Source organism: Bubalus kerabau, chromosome 17 (genome assembly GCF_029407905.1).
Source record: "Bubalus kerabau isolate K-KA32 ecotype Philippines breed swamp buffalo chromosome 17, PCC_UOA_SB_1v2, whole genome shotgun sequence".
Lineage (NCBI taxonomy): Eukaryota > Metazoa > Chordata > Mammalia > Artiodactyla > Bovidae > Bubalus > Bubalus kerabau.
In genome coordinates this window covers 68,884,147-68,902,722 of record NC_073640.1, presented here as the reverse complement: position 1 = coordinate 68,902,722, position 18,576 = coordinate 68,884,147, and the positions used below count along the sequence as shown (strand labels likewise).

The following is an 18,576-nucleotide window of genomic DNA, read 5'->3' as shown; positions in this document are numbered from 1 at the left end:
CAGGAAGACGCGGGGTTCTCCGCAGTGCCTGACCCCGGCGTGCGCCGGGAAGCGGCGGTTGCAGTGTTACTTTACTGTGGTGGAGGTGGTGGTTACTGCGTCTCCGTCCTCCTCCACCTTTTTTCAGACATCCGTAGTTTGTTTAGTCCAAACACATTCAAAATGGAAACTCAATACTTTCCACCTGAAACAAACTAGATACTACCTAGTATATAATGCTTAACACATTACGGCAATACAGATGACCCTCTATTGTCTTATACACCTACCACAGCCAATGGCAGAGCCAGTTTGGTTGCAATAGTGTCATGGTCCGTCCTTCTCAGAGGATGACCCGTTACTATGATAAGATAATAGTTGAGGCTCTTGGGTGTGAACTCACACACCCCTGTCACACCCGCAGATTTCTTTCTGTCTTGTGCCCCTCCTCCCTCCTCCCTGAATCGGGTTCTGCATCTTCTGACTTGGGTCGGGGGACTCTTGTCTCCTCCACCCCCGCCCCCTCACCTGCATTCTCTCCATTTCCCACGCCTTCTTACCCCTCAGCTAAAACACACGGTTAACTACTTGATGGGTGATCATTTACCTCAAGAGGCTAAAGCCGGTTTTATGTTCTTGTTCTAGGACCTTGCATGTATTAACCACCTTGCATAATGTAACCCACTGAGTATACTCCTGGATAAGCATTTAGAAAAAGAGTACAGGGCCTTCCTGGTGGTTCAGTGGTTAAGACTCCGTGTTTCCAATACAGAGGGCACAGGTGCGATCCCTGATGGAGGAATTAAGATCCCGCATGCAGTTCAGCAGATAATACAAACAGGCTGAGTGTAAAAAAATAAATCGAGAGCCCCCTTCCTCCTTCTGTCTTTTGACTCTTCTGAAAGTGAAAATGAAATACAGGTCCAAGAAATTCTCTGTTGTAAGGAAAACATGAAGAGGTCTCAATGGAGGCGTGCGCAGCGAGAGGAAATGGAGTGGAGTTGCGACAAAGGTGCGCTCCAGGGCTCTGTGTGGACAAGCCACCCCTTCCTCCCAGCCACTGTTTACCCTTGAAGACGCGGGCCCAGTGGCCCCCATCTTTTGATTTCTTGAGGAAACACTGGAAATCTGTATTTTCAGTTGACATCGTCCGCATTTTAAAACGCCAATAATTATTTCAAACCCTTGAAAGGAAGACATCGTGTAAGCCAGCCGCACAGGTGGTGGGGCCAGGTTAGACCCTGGGGCTGCCCATTTGCAACTGTGTTGTGGGCTGGGGAGTGTGGAGGGGGTGCGGAGAGGAGGCTGTGAGCACAGACAACGTTTCCCAAGAAAACAAAAGCAAAAACTGGCCTTGACGGAAAAGTAGTGAGACAGCCCCAGTAGGGAGTAGCGTTTATTGCCTTGGGCCGTTTAATTTTTATTTCATATTGGGGTGCGGCTGGTTTTGTTTCAGGTCTTCAGGGAAGTGAGTCGTCACACTTGCACTTGCATCTACTCTTTCCCGCTGAGGTTGTTGCAGAGCACTGAGTCGAGTCCCCTGTGCTGTTCAGTAGGTCCTTGCTGACATTGTATTTTGGCTTTAATATGAGCTGTAATTAACCGTGTGTTTCAGCTGAAGGGTGAGAAGGCATGGGAGGTCGAGAGAATGCAGGTGAGGGGGCGGGGGGATGGAGGAGACAAGAAAAAAAAAATCTGGTTTAAAATGAAATAGTCTTTCACACTCTCATTTTATATCTTGCCAACTTGAAATTCAGGAGGCTGTCACTTGTCAAGTTGACAAGATATAAAATAGAGTATTGAAGAACATGTCATTTTAAAGTATTTATTTATCTATTTTTGGCTATGCCGGGCCTTAGTTACAGCGCTCAGGGTTGGCGGCATGTGGGATCTTTAGTTGTGCGTGTGGGTCAGTTCCCTGACCAGGGATGGAACCCAGGTCCCCTGTGTTGGGTCCTTGGAATCTTAGCCACTGGACCACCATGGAAGTCTCTAAATTAGATTTGTTTAATCCTTGTCTGTCAGATACTCCTCCTCCTTCTTAATGATCACAGAGGAGAAAGTCAATGCTGCAGGGGGCTCGAGGGAAGACTGGGGTCCTTCTTTTTGCAGCCAGAGGGGTTTCAGGGGGTGGGGTACTCTCTTTTCCTAAAAGCTTCTGGGTCTGTGCTTTGGTTGTGGAGTGTGTGTGTGGAGTGTTCATGTGTGTTTGTGTGCACACTTGCCTGAACCACCCTCTGGCCATCCTCTCTAAACTCCTTATTCCCTTTCTTGTTTTATTCGTCTCTAGAGCATTTATCATCATTTGACATATTGTCTGTCTGCCCCACTTCCCGCCACTAGAGAGCGAGTCCTAAGAGGGGAACTCTGTTCCGCTCAGCGTTGTATCTCTGTGGTTGCTGTTCGGTCGCTCAGTCGTGTCTGACTCTTCGCGACCCCATGGTCTGCAGCCCACCAGTCTCCCCTGTCCTTCACTATCTTCCGGAGTTTGCTGAGATTCATGTCCACTAGCCGCTGATGCTATCTAATCTTCTCATCCTGTTTCTCCGGCACCCAGGAATTGCCCTGGCACAGGGCTGGCACTCCGTAAATATTTGTTGAGTGACTGAATGTCTGTCAGTCCTCAGGTCCCAACTCCTGTTCCCTGGGGAGCTCAGCAGGACCCTGGAACGGGGGGAGGAGAAGTAGCCTGTCTTTCAAGTTCCACGTTCTGAAGAGATGCAGAGTCTCAGACCTGAGCAGATCCGGGGGCTGCTGGAGCCCGAGAGGGCAAAGACGCTGCTGCCTCCGGAGAACAAGGCCTGGGAGAAGCGTGCCGCCTTCGCCAAGGACTGGGTGGCTGTGGAGGTTGGGGCCTCCGGCTGCGGCAGCGATGAGAGAGGTGAGGGCCGGGGTCCCGTGGGAGGCGGGGGTGACAGAGGCCATGGCAGAGCCTGGGGAAAGGGGACTTCATCCTGCTGCTCCGTTAGGCACATTTCTAAATGAAACCTTGTGTCAGTCGGCTTTCTGCTATGTAACAAGTCAGCCCAAAACCGAGTGGCTTAAAGCCAGTCATTATCTGTCGACGATTCTGCGGGTTGGCAATGCATGCGGCCTCAGGGCATGGTCCTGCTGCCCCTGCCTGCGTTTGCTCCCACTGTGCAGCCGCGGTGGCTCGAGAGGCAGCTGGTCCATGTGAGGCGGCCTTACTGGGGTGTCTGGACGCTTGGACGGTGCTGACTTACGGCCATGTGTCTCCAGCAGGCTTGCTCAGGCTACTTCTCATCGGGGTGGCTGAAGGGTTCTTAGGAAAAACAAGATATGGAAGGCCCCAGGTCACAGGCGCGTTTTCAGCCTCTCCTGGCAACCTAGCAGCTCTTGGGTGTGCAGAAAGTGGTGTCATTTGCTGAGATGGGGACAACCCGTACGGCACCCCCATAGCAGAATGACGGCTGAACCTTCTACCAGGAAAGGGTTCTTCCTTCTTCCCCAGGAGATAAGCAGGCCCTCGACCAAGGTGTGGGGAACAAACATCACTTCCAGCAGCGAGGAGGAGGTTTGGGGTTCCTGGCAGGACCTGGGTGCAAAAGAGTGGGAAATACCCATCTTTGGTTCCACCCCTGGTTCTCTCCAGTTTAGCAGTGACAAGAATGCTGAGATTCGAATATGGGGAGATTCCTTCACTGGTGGCTGGAAGCTGGGGAAGCCTCCATCCTCCTGGCTTAACTCGGTGGCTTTTTCTTCTGCTCCCTCACTCAGTTTTTGCCAGAGGGCTGTAGAAAAGGAACTATTGTACCCATTTACCAGGCGGTAGAACAGAGGCTCAGGTGGTGAGTCATATCAGGTGACTCTGTTTAAGTCTCCTGGGTAGTTAGTGGCAGAAATGGGATCAGAACTCAGGTTTCTTCTTCTCTCCACCCCATCTGAACCATGTACATGCACTGTGTCTGTGTGTGTTTGTGTCTGTGTGTGTGTGTGACTGTGTGTGTGTCTGTGTGTATGTGGTATGTGTCTGTGTGTGTGTGCCTGCGTCTGTCTGTGTGACTGTGTGTCTGTGTGTGTGTCTCTGTGTGTATGTGTGTCTGTGGTGTGTGTGTGTATGTATGTGTGTCTGTGTGTGTGACTGTGTGTGTGTCTGTGTCTCTGTGTGTGTGTCTGTGTGTATGTGGTATGTGTCTGTGTGTGTGTGTCTGCGTCTGTCTGTGTGACTGTGTGTGACTGTGTGTGTCTGTGTGTGTGTCTCTGTGTGTGTCTGTGTGTATGTGGTGTGTGTGTGTGTGTGTCTGTGTCTGTCTTTGTGTGTGTTAGGATATCAGCAGGACAGGTGCGGTGGGTGGGAAGAAAGCAGCACCCATCCAGCTGGCCTGCTTGCTCACTCATGACTCCTTTCTCCTCCATTCCCGCCCTCGCCCAGATCTACCTTCTCCCAAGACTGTGGTTCCCCAGGAGTGGAGCTCGGTGGAGGAAGACGATGAGTCCGAGGACCCCCAGGTGAGCTGGGGATTCCTTCCTCTTTTGATGAGACCCCTCTCTGCAGTTCTCAGCGGACTGTCACACTCCCTTCCTCAGCCTGGAATTTCCTGGCCCCACGAAAGTCTGTCTGGGGATGTGAGCCCCACGAGGTCTCTGGTGGGAACGAGGACATGTTCCATAGTCGTCAGACGTGGAGTGGAGGGTATCAGGTGGTGGGTGTAACTCCATCCATGTATACCCTCCAACCCTTCACTCATAAATGCTTCATGACTTAACCATTCATTCCTCTGTCCTCTTATTTATTCACCCAAGCTTTCATCTGCCTACTCATCCATATACCCATTCCACCCATCCATTCATCACCTGTTCATCCATCCGTCCATTATCCACCCATCCATCACCCATTCATTCATCCATCCATCCATTATCCATCCAGCCATCATCATCATCCACCCATCCATCACCCATTCATCCATCCATCCATTATCCATCCAGCCATCATCATCCATCCATCCATCACCCGTTCATCCATCCAGCCATCCATTATCCATCCAGCCATCATCATCCATCCACCCATCCATCACCCATTCATCCATCCATCCATTATCCATCCAGCCATCATCATCAATCCATCCATCACCCGTTCATCCATCCAGCCATCCATTATCCATCCAGCCATCATCATCCATCCATCCATCCATCACCCATTCATCCATCCAGCCATCCATACATTATTCATCCAGCCATCATCATCCATCCAGCCAGCCATCCATTATCCATCCAGCCATCATCATCCACCCATCCATCACCCGTTCATCCATCCATTATCCACCCATCCATCACCCATTCATTCATCCATCCATCCATTATCCATTCAGCCATCATCATCCATCCATCCATCACCCGTTCATCCATCCAGCCATCCATTATCCATCCAGCCATCATCATCCATCCACCCATCCATCACCCATTCATCCATCCATCCATTATCCATCCAGCCATCATCATCAATCCATCCATCACCCGTTCATCCATCCAGCCATCCATTATCCAACCAGCCATCATCATCCATCCATCCATCCATCACCCATTCATCCATCCAGCCATCCATACATTATTCATCCAGCCATCATCATCCATCCAGCCAGCCATCCATTATCCATCCAGCCATCATCATCCACCCATCCATCACCCGTTCATCCATCCATTATCCACCCATCCATCACCCATTCATTCATCCATCCATCCATTATCCATTCAGCCATCATCATCTACCCATCCATCACCCATTCATCCATCCATCCATCCATCCATTATCCATCCATCCATCATCATCCATCCATCCATCACCCGTTCATCCATCCGTCCATTATCCACCCATCCATCACCCATTCATTCATTCATCCATCCATTATCCATCCAGCCATCATCATCATCCACCCATCCATCACCCATTCATCCATCCATCCATTATCCATCCAGCCATCATCATCCATCCATCCATCACCCGTTCATCCATCCAGCCATCCATTATCCATCCAGCCATCATCATCCATCCACCCATCCATCACCCATTCATCCATCCAGCCATCCATACATTATTCATCCAGCCATCATCATCCATCCAGTCAGCCATCCATTATCCATCCAGCCATCATCATCCACCCATCCATCACCCGTTCATCCATCCATTATCCACCCATCCATCACCCATTCATTCATCCATCCATCCATTATCCATTCAGCCATCATCACCTACCCATCCATCACCCATTCATCCATCCATCCATCCATTATCCATCCATCCATCATCATCCATCCATCCATCACCCGTTCATCCATCCGTCCATTATCCACCCATCCATCACACATTCATTCATCCATCCATCCATTATCCATCCAGCCATCATCATCTATCCATCCATCACCCGTTCATCCAGCCATCCATTATCCAGCCATCCATCATCCATTCATCCCTCCAGCCATCCATCCATTATCCATCTAGCCATCATCATCCATCCATCCATCACCCATTCATCCAGCCAGCCAGCCATTATCCACCCATCCATCCATCATCCACCCATGCATCCATCTGAGGTCATCCATCCACTTCTGTATCCATCCATCAACTCTCCCATCCACTCACCCTTCTACGAATCCATTCATCCATCTATCCATTGAACACTCCATTCATTTGTCCTCTGATTCATCCACCCAGCCTACTCATTCACACACATGTCCCATCAGTCCATATATGCAGTTATCTGTGTGCCCACTCATCCTCATCATCCATATGCAATCACTCCATCCATTCAACACACCCACTCGCCCATCCTTCTATCCACACATCTGTCTACACACCCATTCATCCATCTACTACTTGTTGACTGTTGGAAGGATGTGCCTTCTTTCATCCGCCCCTTTGCGTACTCATCCATCCATCCCTCCATCCACTACTTACTTACTGTGTTTTAATCCAAGTACTCTGAGTAAAACCAAAAAGAATGACCGAGCACGTTCCTTTCATTGGAAGACCTAATGTTTTCTTTGTGGGGGCATAAGACATCAATATGTGAAATAGTAACAGTGGTTCTTTTATTTACATATTTATTTTGTGTATTAGAAAGAAAGCGTATAATCACTCTTGGCAACATGTGAGGGTCCCATCTGCCAGTCAGATATCAGAAATCCAACCTGGACTGGCTCAAGCCAGAAAAAGGCTTTGTCAACACAAGGTGGGAGGAGGCAAGCTGGACAACCAGCCTTGGTGGTGTAGAAATGAGTGCTGGCTCCCAGTGGGGTGGCCCAAGGGAAGAAGCAAGTGATTCTGTGGGCCAGGAGGCCTATCCTTTCTTAACAGTATTTATTCATTTAGTCATGCCAGGTCTTATTTGCAGCATGTGTGGTCTAGTTCCTTGAGCAGGGATTGAACCAGGGCCCCCAGCATTGGGAGCTCAGAATCTTAGCCACTGACACCAGTGAAGTCCCAGAAGGTTTATTCTTGAATATCTGAGAGAGGAAGAGACACCACACCTATGATTTTATTTTATTTCTGTTTTTTTTTTTCAAGCTTTAAGCTTTTTATTTTGTACTAAAGTATAGCTGATCAACAACGATGTGGTGGTTTCAGGTGAACAGCAGAGGGACTCAAGTGTACATGTACACGTGTCCACTCTCCCCCAAGCGCCCCTCCCAGCCAGGTGTTTGCAGAGTTTTTAATTAAAACAGCTCTACAGCTGACAGGCTATTTCTTTTTCTTTTCTAAATTTTTGTCTATTTATTTGGCTGCACTGGGTCTTAGTTGAGGTGTGTGGGATCTTTAGTTGCCTGTGTGAATTCTTGGTCGCTTCTTAGTTGTGGCGTGTGGGATCCAGTTCCCTGACCAGGGGTCAAACCTCAGCTGCCTTCATCGGGAGCACGGAGTTTTAACCACTGGACCACCAGGGAAATCCCTGATACACTGTCCCATTCCCAGTTCTGTAACCCCGCTTTCTTACAAGCGGCAATGGTGGCCCCTCCCCCGCTGATATTCGTACTTTTTCTTTGTTTCTGTTTCAGGGCTTTGTGGAGTGGTCGAAAGCTCCACAGCAAACGACCATGGTCTTGGTGGTGTGTGTGCTCTTTCTGTTCCTGGTTTTAACTGGGATGCCCATGATGTTTCACATTTAACTATAAAGGCGGCTCTTGTTTGTGTCATGTTCAGGAAGAGCCCTGGTTTAAAAAATCAGGAATAGGTCTTGAATATTATCAAATGCCTTTTACACATCCATTGAGATGACTTTTCTTTTGTGTTTCACCTTTTCATGTGCCATTTCTGCATTACTGTATTTCACTGAACTTAAGACATCTTCGATTGTAAATGCATATTATTTTGTGTACTCCTGAGAAACAGAATGCTACTTAAATGATGTCACCAAGTGGAAGATGCAGTGTGACTTCAGAGAAGGTGAACACATGTGCAACATACGAGCAATTAAATTGAGTCAATTTCTCAATTACAAATCACCTTTGCATTCTTAGGATGGAGGCACACCTGGCTTTTCAGACACCGAATTCTGTTCCTGGATATTTTATGTAGGATTCCTGCCTCTATCTTCTTACATAAGATTGGTGCTATCTTTGTTTCATTTCGGTATTGTGGCTAAGCTTGCATCATAGAAGGACTTGAGTAACGTTTGACCTTTTGCTGTGCTTTCGAATACTTTCTGTAGTTTAGGCTGTGCTCAGTCGTGTCTGACTCTTTGTGACCCCCATGGACTGTAGCCCACCAGGCTCCTCTGTCCATGGGATTTCCCAGGCAAGATTACTGGAGTGGGTTGCCATTTCCTTCTCCAGGGGATCTTCCCAACTCAGGGATAGAATCTGGGTCTCCTGTGTTGGCAGGCAGATTCTTTACCATTGAGCCACCAGGGAAGCCCTTTCTCATAGTGTAAAACGTATCAATTCTTTGACGTGTGGAAAGAACTCAGGAAAGGGATCAGGTCCTAGAGCTACGGAAAGGAGGTTTCCGTGTGTTCTTAGATGGCTTTTCCATTTCTTCTCTTGTTTTCAGCTTGTTAATACTTTTTAACTCCATTAATTTTGATGATTTATAGTATTCTTTTGTCCCTTAGACTATTCTTCATTCCACTGAATATTTTCCTCCAGATAATGAGCTTAATTATGAACAGTATTTTTTGGCTTGGCCAAAAAGTTCATTTGGGTTCTTCTGTAAGATGGTAGAGAGAAACTTGAATGAATTTTTTGGTCAGCCCCAATATAATTAAACAAAATCTTCTCTTTATTCTGTCCCCATTCTGCCTTTGATTTCTCAAAGTTTTATCTAGTTTATTATTTTTCTGAAGAACCAGCATTAGGATTTGTTTATGTCCATTATTTCTCTAGTTTATAATTTTTTTCGTTTAATATGCATTGGGTTTATTTTTTTGTTGTTGCTATTCCTTGTCTCGATTTTTAAGTTGACCTCTTAATTTATTTATATTCTTTTTATAAAGCTATTTGCTGTAATAGTGCATTTAATAATATAAATGTACTTCTGGTTATAGTCTTGGCCACATCTCAAAGTTGGATAATTCATCTTGTTTATCTTGTTGTTTCCTAAGTATTTTATTGCCTTGTTTCTAAAGAGTGATTTGAAACTCAGTGACAAGGTCTATTTAAAAAGAGATTTCTTCCCGATTCACTGCACTGTGAGTGGAGAATGTGGGCCATCACATGTCTGCTTTCAGAACCTTTTAAGAAGCTTTTATCCTGGCCTAGAACATATCCAGTGTCTGTGTATGTTTCATGGACATTTAAGATGAATATATATTTTCTGTCTGTAGAATTCAAAACTACATGTCGGTTAATTAACTTCATCTTATCAATTACATTGTTCAGAATCACATGCTATTTAGTTTTGTCCAAACCTACATGTCAAAAACCAATAAGGCTATGTAAAAACCTGTTAGTATTGATTACATTTGTCAATCTATTTTTATTAATATATACTTTGTGTATTTAGCAGCTGTGTATCTTGGTGCATATAATATATACAGCATTGTTATGTCTTTGTCAACTAAGTAATACATGTAAAACACCCAGCACAGTGCCAAGTATAGAGTAGGCACGCAATAAATGTTGGTTAAAATCTGATTCTTAATCCTTTGCCCAATAGGAAATGATTGTCTTTAACTAATGTAATCCCTTGCCTTAAATTTTACCTTGTCTAATAATGGTCGATATTACCATCTTGCTGTTTAAACTTCCTGTGTATGTGTATTTAGACTCTTTGAGTTATTTTGTTTTAATAGGACTTTGAGTGGTCTCTTTTGAGTTTGTTAGAGACATTAGGGCAGATAAAGTGTTGGCTTCTCTCTCTCTCCATTCCTGTCTCTGGCTGATTGTGTCCAACAAGCCACAACTGGCCCTTAAAATAAACACATGCCTCAGCTGTTCCATTCTTTAGGATTTTATTGGTTGCAGATGGGAGAGTCTCATTTCATATGAACTCAAGCCAAGAAGGGCTTCCCTCGTAGCTCAGTGGGTAAAGAATCTGCCTGCAATGCAGGGGACCTGGGTTCGATTCCTGGGTTGGGAAGATCCCCTGGAGAAGGAAATAGTCAACCCACTCCAGTATTCTAGCCTGGAGAATTCCATGGACAGAGGAGCCTGGCGGGCTACAGTCTGTGGGTTGCAAAGAGTCGGACATGACTGAAGCAACTTAGCACATGTAGCAAGCTAAGAGATTCATTATAGATTCACTTTCACCAACGTTCAGGATGAAACTGGCTTCATTTAGAGTTGGAATGAACTGTCGTGACTGAAAATGTAAATGAGGATATACAAGCTGTATTAAACATGTTATTTGTAAAAGGTGTTGATCAGTGCAAAAAATAAAATGAAATATCTCTTTTTCAACAATTATATTCTTGGAGATGTTGGGAAAAGATTCCTGGGTCTTGAAAGATAATTACTAGAAATATGCAGGGAGGTAGTACATATCGCTATTTTTTTTATGTGTTAAGTATTCCTGGAAAAACGGGTCAAGTGGTACAGTGGTAAAGAATCCACCTGCCAATACAGGAGACGCAGATTTCATCCTTAGGTCGGGAAGATCCCCTGGAGAAGGAAATGGCAACCCGATATAGTATTCTTGCCTGGAGAATCCCGTGGACAGAGGCGCCTGGCGGGCTACAGTCCCTGGGGTGGTCAATAGTCAGATATGACTTAGCATGCACAAGCAAGTATTCCTGGAACAGAAGCAATGAGTTGAAAGGGGAGACTTGTCCAGGTGAAAAATGGATTTATAAAGAGAAAAATTTAGAGCTGGTTTGTTGTTGTTTTAGTCACTAAGTTGTGTCCAACTCTTTGCAACCCCATGGACTGTAGCCCACCAGGCTTCTCTGTCCATGATATTTCCCAGGTAAGAATACTGGAGTGGGTTGCCATATCCTCCTCTAGGGGATCTTCCCGACCCAGGGATGGAACCAGCATCTCCTGCATTGTGGGCGGATTCTTTACCACGGAGCCACCTGGGATAAACCATAGAGCAGTGGTTATTTATTTCAGCTCTGTCACGTGCCAGAACACTCATTTCATGGACGATGGAGGTCCCCACCAGCACCCCGATGCTCTGGTCTTCACCCAAGAGCCAGGCAGATCCCATTAAATATAATTAAGACCGTTCATAATCCACCCACTTCAGGAAGTCAAAGGCAAAGTCCTCCCCCTGGCCATCCAGCCCCATGCGGACGCGCCTGTGTCCTTCCCCACCCTGCCATGCCTCCCTTTTGTTCCCTTCCCTGCTCCAGCCACACTGGCCCGCGGCTGTTTCGACAAGCCCGTCATGCCCGTCTCAGGACATTGGCCCTGGCTCCGGAGCAGACCTCTGCCTGCAGTGTTCTTCCCCACAGACGCCCCCGTGGCTCCCTTGGGCCTTCAGGTAAGCCCTTCATCAGGACCTACTGTGCTGTGGCCTGGGTGATGCCTTGAATACAGGCAAGACTCAGACACTGCAGTTCCTGACCCTGCAGGACACCAGCTGGCAGAGGGCTGTTCTCTCTGTGTGTTTATTTTCTGTTTTGGCTGTGCTGGGTCTTTATGACTGTATGGCTTTTTCTACCTGCAGTGAGCAGGGGCTCTTCTCCAGTTATGCTCAGGCTTCTCATTGCAGGGGCTTCTCTTGTGGAGCACACCTCTAGGGGACTCGGCTTAAGTAGTCGCGGCTCATGGGCTCCAGCGCACAGGCTCAGTTGTGGTGCACGGGATTAGTTGCTCCGTGGGCTCTTCCCAGACTAGGGATCGAACCCATGTCTCCTGCATTAGAAAGGCAGATCCTTTACCACTGGACCAGCAGGGAAGGTTTTTCTCTTATTCATTCATTCACCTGGCATTTCTTCATGACCTCTTGTGTGCCAAGGCCTGTGCAGAAAATGACGGGACAGAAAAAAAAAATGCAGACAGATTCTCTCCTCCCAGGCCCTCCCTGGTTTCCTCTAGAGGGCTGAGAACTGAGAGGGCAGGTGGGCAGGGAGGTAGATGTGTCTCCATGTGTTGATCATTTGCTCCTCTCCACAAGCTAATATGCCCAGCTCACAGACAAGGCACAGTTCAGTCCAGTCCAGTCGCTCAGTCATGCCTGACTCTTTGCAACCCCGTGGACTGCAGCACGTCCATCACCAAGTTCCGGAGCTTGCTCAAACTCATGCCCATTGCATTGATGATGCCATCCAACCATCTCATACTCTGTCGTTCCCTTCTCCCCCTGCCTGCAATCTTTCCCAGCATCAGGGTCTTTTCAAATGAGTCAGTTCTTTGCATCAGGTGGCCAAAGTGTTGGAGTTTCAGCTTCAACATCAGTCCTTGCAATGAACACTCAGGACTGGTCTCCTTTAGGATGGACTGGTTGGATCTCCTTGCAGTCCAAGGGACTCTCCAGAGTCTTCTCCAACACCACAGGTCAAAAGCATCAATACTTTGGCGCTCAGCTTTCTCTATAGTCCAACTTTCACATCCATATGTGACTACTGGAAAAACCATAGCCTTGACTAGACAGACCTTTGTTGGCAAAGTAATGTCTCTGCTTTTTAATGTGCTGTCTAGGTTGGTCAATAGCTTTTCTTCCAAGGAGCAAGCATCTTTTAATTTCATGGCTGCAGTCACCATCTGCAGTGATTTTGGCTTGACACATTAGTTTCTGATAAAACTAAATCACTTTTTCAACATGTCTTGGTGGGAGAAGCAAGGAAATCTGAATATGGACTGGTCAGTGATATTAAGAAATTATTCATTTCATTGTGTGAAAATGATATTGTGGTTGTATAGAAGACACTTTATTTTTCCTTCTGTTTAGTATATGTTCTGCTGAAGTGAGTACAAATTGTTTTTTCCTTAGAGATGCAAGCTGAGGAAGTGAGAGCATGTCTGTAATTTACTTTAAAATTGACCTGGAAAATAGACATATAGATAGATTTTCACAACCTATTTTTAAAGCAAATGTATATTATAAAACATGGTGCATTTCCTTATTTTAAAAAGACAGGTATTATATTTTCTTGTTACCAAAGTTATTTTTAAAAAATATTGAATACTTTATACCTTTCTATATGACTGAACATGTCATAGCAATTGTTTTTAATGTGGACGTTCTCTTTTATGTAGAGAGGTCCTAGTTGCCCTACAACACAGGCCAAATTTGGAAGAAAGGCTTCACTCACAGCTGAGATGGACAAGGCAATGGCACCCCACCGCAGTACTCTCACCTGAACAATCCCATGGACGGAGAAGCCTGGTAGGCTGCGGTCCATGGGGTCACTGCGAGTCGGACATGACTGAGCGGCTTTGCTTTCACTTTTCACTTTCATGCACTGGAGAAGGAAATGGCAACCCACTCCAGTGTTCTTGCCTGGAGAATCCCAGGGACGGGGGAGCCTGGTGGGCTGCCGTCTGTGGGGTTGCGCAGAGTCGGACACGACTGAAGCGACTTAGCAGCAGCAGCAGCAGCAGAACTGAGAAATATTTTTCAGCAATTTTTTTTTTTTCTGGAGCTAAACAAATCACAATGAGGTTTAAATAATCATAAGGGATTCTTTATAATAAATCTTATGACCCCTAAATAAATATTTTAAAAAACCAAAACAATTTAGAGAAAAAGAAGATAAAAAATAGTTTATGCCCAAACTGTGTGAAATGGAAACGTCCACCTGCCTTGTCTAAGCACCTCAGACAAGCACCTTGTCTGAGACCCTCTAAGAGGGTCTCAGATGACAATGAATAAAGGCAAGCTGGAAAACCATTCCATGCGGTACCATTTGGGTAGAAAGGAGCATTATATAACTTTTTAGAATATTTATGCATATAAACAAATATCCACATAAAAATTTGCTTATACATGCATAGAATATTCTGGAAAGATACAAGGCAGCTGCTCTGAGTGGTTGCCTCGAGGGAGAGGAGCTTGCTGACTGGTGGGAAGGAGAATAGAGAGGTAAGATGATTACTTTGCTTCTTTATAAATTATGTGTGTGCGTGTGCGCTCAGTTGCATCTGACTGTAACCCCATGGACTGTAGCCCTCCAGGCCCGTGTCCATGGGATTCTCCAAGCAAGGACATTGGAGTGGGTTGCCATTTCATCCTCCATGGGATCCTCCTATCCGAGGAATGGAATCCGAGTCTCTTGTGTCTCCTGCAGTGGCAGGTGGATTCTTTACCAGGGAAAGAGCCACCAGGGAAGCCCTTATAAATTACAGACCGTACAAATTACTTAGAATAATCTTGCGGAGATCTTGCTGTCTGATTAGACCTTGTGTGTGTGTTCATCTCAGTTGTGTCCGACTCTTTGCGACCCCGATCCTCTGTCCATGAAATTCTCCAGGCAAGAATACTGGAGCGGTTTGCCATTCTCTTCTCCAGGGGATCTTCCCAACCCAGGAATCAAACCCTGGTCTCCTGAACTAGACCTTGTAGTCCTCCATAATTCCTGGTAATGCAGGTGGTCTGCACTAGTGATTGGCATGTTTCATCCTTCCCTGTAGCCACACCATTAAGTCAGCCCTTCCCACACCACCCCGGGCTTGGCTGTGGGGCATGCTTTGACCAGTGGAACCAGAAGCAAGCTTGGTGCTATGCCCATGTCTCCCTACTCTAAGTCCCGGCTCCCAGCTCGAGGGCTCACCAAGCAAGACGTGAGTCAGCTGAGCCATTCTGGAGCACCAGCCCACAGCTGACCACGGGAGCATCGCTGAGCCCTTCGCGTGTTACGGTGGGGTTGGAGTGGCGCTGCCCTGCCGGAGTACGCCAAGAGTAAGGGTGCTGTGACTCACCCCCTTCTCCCTTCACGGGCCCTGAATGGCCCTCTGTGCCCATGGTGCTCGGGCTTCTCCCCACCCAGCCTTGGTGGGCTCTGGGGCTGGGAAGTGCAGCGGCTGTGCTGACCTGTGCGGGCCTCTCTCGGTTCCGCCCGCGGCTGCGCCCGCCTCCCAGCTGCTGAAGCCCCCTCGCTCTCCCACTGATCAGTGCTGGCGCTCCCCAGGTGTGAGCACCTTTCCTCTTCACACCTCCCTCCCAGGGGCACACACTTCCTGTCCTGCTTCCTGCTTTTTTTTTTTTTTCCTGGGCTGTTGCAGTCCATGGGGTCACAGAGTCAGACCCAACTTAGCGACTGAACAATAAAAGCTACAACAAGTCTTTCAATTATGTTACACGAATGATCTGTGTTCTACTCCATGCCTTAAAGCAAAAAAGTTTATTAAGAAATAAGTCCCTTTACCCTCTTGCTTTCTGTTACCCAGTTCTGCTCTGAACAGGCATCATACATACTCCATGGACTGACACCTTCTGTCCTCTTAATGCATCCAAGGAAAGAGCCATCCAGACCTCAGCTGATGAGCTGTCTTTCTGTTGCTGTGAAGGCCTGTTACTTTTATGGCACAAAATAGGATTAGGTTCCTTCTACTGCTTTGCTCTATGTCACCCAATAACCACAATTTAATTATAATTCCACACTTTCTAAGAATGTTTGGCCTGAAACCCACTCAGTGCTAACCAATTTCTATACTAGTTAGTTTTCCCTAATAGACAGCAAAAGAACTTAATCTTATTTTAAAATGAGAACAAAATGCTGGTGGGGGGACAACCTGGAAAGAACATGAAACATTTTAGCTCTAGGAAGCAGAGCAGCGGGAACTCGGGAAGCATCTTAAAAGTTGTGGCCAAAAGATGATTCATATTTAGCTCCTGCCTGAATCCCAAGGAGAGAATGTCTGATTGGACTAATGTGAACTGTGTACAAGCTGGTGACGCAAAGAAAACCTCAGGGAATGACATCAGAGCAGCCCAACCAACAGGGAAGGAGTCTGTGCATGCGTGGTTTCTATTTGCATTGCAGACAAAAACAACATAGTTCATGTTAACTTTAAAGAGTTTATGTACTTTTAACTATGCCATATTACATAGTTATGAAAATTACATTTTCAATAAACTACAAGGCATAGTTTTCTGAGTATAGAGATCCTCCTCATTCTTTTCAGTTACTGCATAATAATCTACTGAACTGATCTTCCAAAATTAACTCATCAATTTACCACTGCTGGACACTTAAGCTGTTCCAAGTTTTTAAAAATTTTGTGGCAAATGTACATCTATATTTTTGTGCCTGTGCTTTTTGAGAAGATAAATCCCTAGAACTGCAGCAGTGATTAATTCATTACACTTTATATGTTTTACATACAATACCATGTTAGTGTGCTAGTCATCCAGTCATGTCTGCTTCTTTGTGACCCCATAGACTGTAGCCCACCAGGCTCCTCTGTCCATGGCATTCTCCAGACAAGAATACTGGAGTGGGTAGCCATTCCCATATTGCCTTCTAAAATGGCTTTCTACCTATTTACCCTCCCAACGCATAAAAACATGTCACATCTGTAGCAGTACTGGATATTATCCATAATGTGTGTGCTGGTCTGTGCTGGTGGCGAGAACTTTTACAGTTTCCGTTTACCTGATCATTAGTACAATTGAGATTTTCCTTGACTGTTTTCTTCGTTTCGAGTTGCTGTCAGACTGTGTCTCTTACTTGCTGCTTTACAACAGCATTTCTTTTTCAACTTTTTGTTTTGTATTGGGGTACAGCCAAGTAACAATCTGATAGTTTCAGGTGGCCAGCAAAGGGCCTCAGCCATACATATACATGTATCCATTCTCCCCTGAACTCCCCTCCCATCCAGGCGGCCACATAAAGCAACAGCACTTTTTATAAGGACTATATCCTTTGTAATATATGTATAAAATATCTGTCATGTGTCTTTTCACTTTGCATACAGTGTCTTATACCATGGAAAAGTTTAAATTTTTTACATGGTCCTACCTAACACTGTCCCTCTTCATGACTTCTGGACTCTGTGTCCTGCTTACTAAAGCCTACCTGAACTCAAGGGGATAGAAATATTATACATTCTCTTCTAAGAAATTTAATATTGTGCTTCCTATTATATCTTTAATCTATATGGAATGAACTTCTCTGTAAGGGGTGAAATGTGGATCTGACTTTATTTCCAGCTGGATAATTGTCAAGCACCATTTAAGTAATCTATCTCCCCCACTGACACATGAAAAATAATTACTTTTGCAAGTAACTAAATTCATGGGGATACATTTTTCAAAAATTCCCTTGTGATGCTTTCCTATTTACCATTCTACATTGATTTTCAGAACAAAATTGTCAGTGGAAAATTATCCTAAAAGAATTGTGACTGGAATTGACTGAATGTACAGACATGTTTACAGTACTAAAAGTTCCTTCTAGAAACATGGATCTCCATTTATTCATAACCTCTGTTCTCCTTAACAGAGGTTAGAAGTACTCCAAAATAATCCATTTCAATTATTTTTTTCTGTACTCTAGAACAGCTTAATTATGATTCCTTGAAGGTTCAGCATTAATCTGTGAAACCAGGTGTCTTAAAAAAGGGCTACACTATTCAAGTTCTCTGCTTCTTCCATTTTAAATATTAGGAATTTTTACTTTTTGCCTTTACTAAATACAGTCTTGCATTATTCCCAGTTATTTTCTAATTCTTTTGATCCAGTCTTATCCAGAGTTCTAGATACTTCCTAAAACATACTCTATGTATTAGGTCATGTTGAATTTTCTCACCAACAAAGGAATACAGTCATGTATGTGGTGGTATAAAGCTTTAAACGTGTTAATGTTTAAGCTTTAACACATGCTAATCCTCATCATTCACATTAAGTTTCAGTTTTAAAACTGTTATGATCTCCAAGTACATATACTGTCTTCCAGAGTTCACTGCTTAAAAAGGGCTTTCAAGCAGACTCTGAAGGATACTGAACTGTCAGTATAGAGCATTTACTCTGGGTCTGGCACTATGCTAAGCACTTGGTATGCATTAAGTAGTTTAAATTTTCACACCAACGGTTTTAAGAGAGTCATATAATTACATTTACATTTGAACAGACCACTGTGGGAGCAGTGTGAAGAATGAACTTGGAGGAGACAAAAGAGGATGCAGAGAGACCAGTGTTTAGACAATTGGAATAGTCCAGATGAGATGACTACGTTTTGGATTAGGGCAATGAGGATGGAAAGACGTGGATGAATTCCAGAAATACTCAGCAGACATATCCCCAGGATTTGGTGATGCAGG

General features: G+C 45.4%; 2 protein-coding genes across 6 annotated transcripts in view; one reads left to right on the top strand and one right to left on the bottom strand.

Moving 5' to 3' along the window:
* The first annotated feature begins 1,257 nt into the window (after nt 1-1,257).
* The window catches only part of SMIM17 (small integral membrane protein 17), a 27,953-nt gene continuing 10,634 nt past the window's right edge, over nt 1,258-18,576 (top strand). The window contains exons 1-5 of one of the 5 annotated variants that reach the window (XM_055553796.1): nt 1,258-1,531; nt 2,600-2,860; nt 4,373-4,449; nt 11,724-11,854; nt 18,387-18,456. In XM_055553796.1, the coding sequence (XP_055409771.1) occupies nt 2,698-2,860; nt 4,373-4,449; nt 11,724-11,854; nt 18,387-18,414 (399 nt within the window). In that variant the 5' untranslated portion in view covers nt 1,258-1,531; nt 2,600-2,697 and the 3' untranslated portion in view covers nt 18,415-18,456. Of the gene's footprint in view, nt 1,532-2,599; nt 2,861-4,372; nt 4,450-7,989; nt 9,677-11,723; nt 11,855-14,310; nt 14,399-18,386; nt 18,457-18,576 lie in introns of those variants that run through there. The other 4 variants (XM_055553795.1, XM_055553797.1, XM_055553798.1 and 1 more) reach the window with 4 other exon arrangements.
* The window catches only part of LOC129632315 (zinc finger protein 420-like), a 24,498-nt gene continuing 21,647 nt past the window's right edge, over nt 15,726-18,576 (bottom strand). The window contains 1 exon segment of the mRNA XM_055553831.1: nt 15,726-18,575. Coding sequence (XP_055409806.1) covers nt 18,336-18,575 — 240 coding nt within the window. The 3' untranslated portion in view covers nt 15,726-18,335.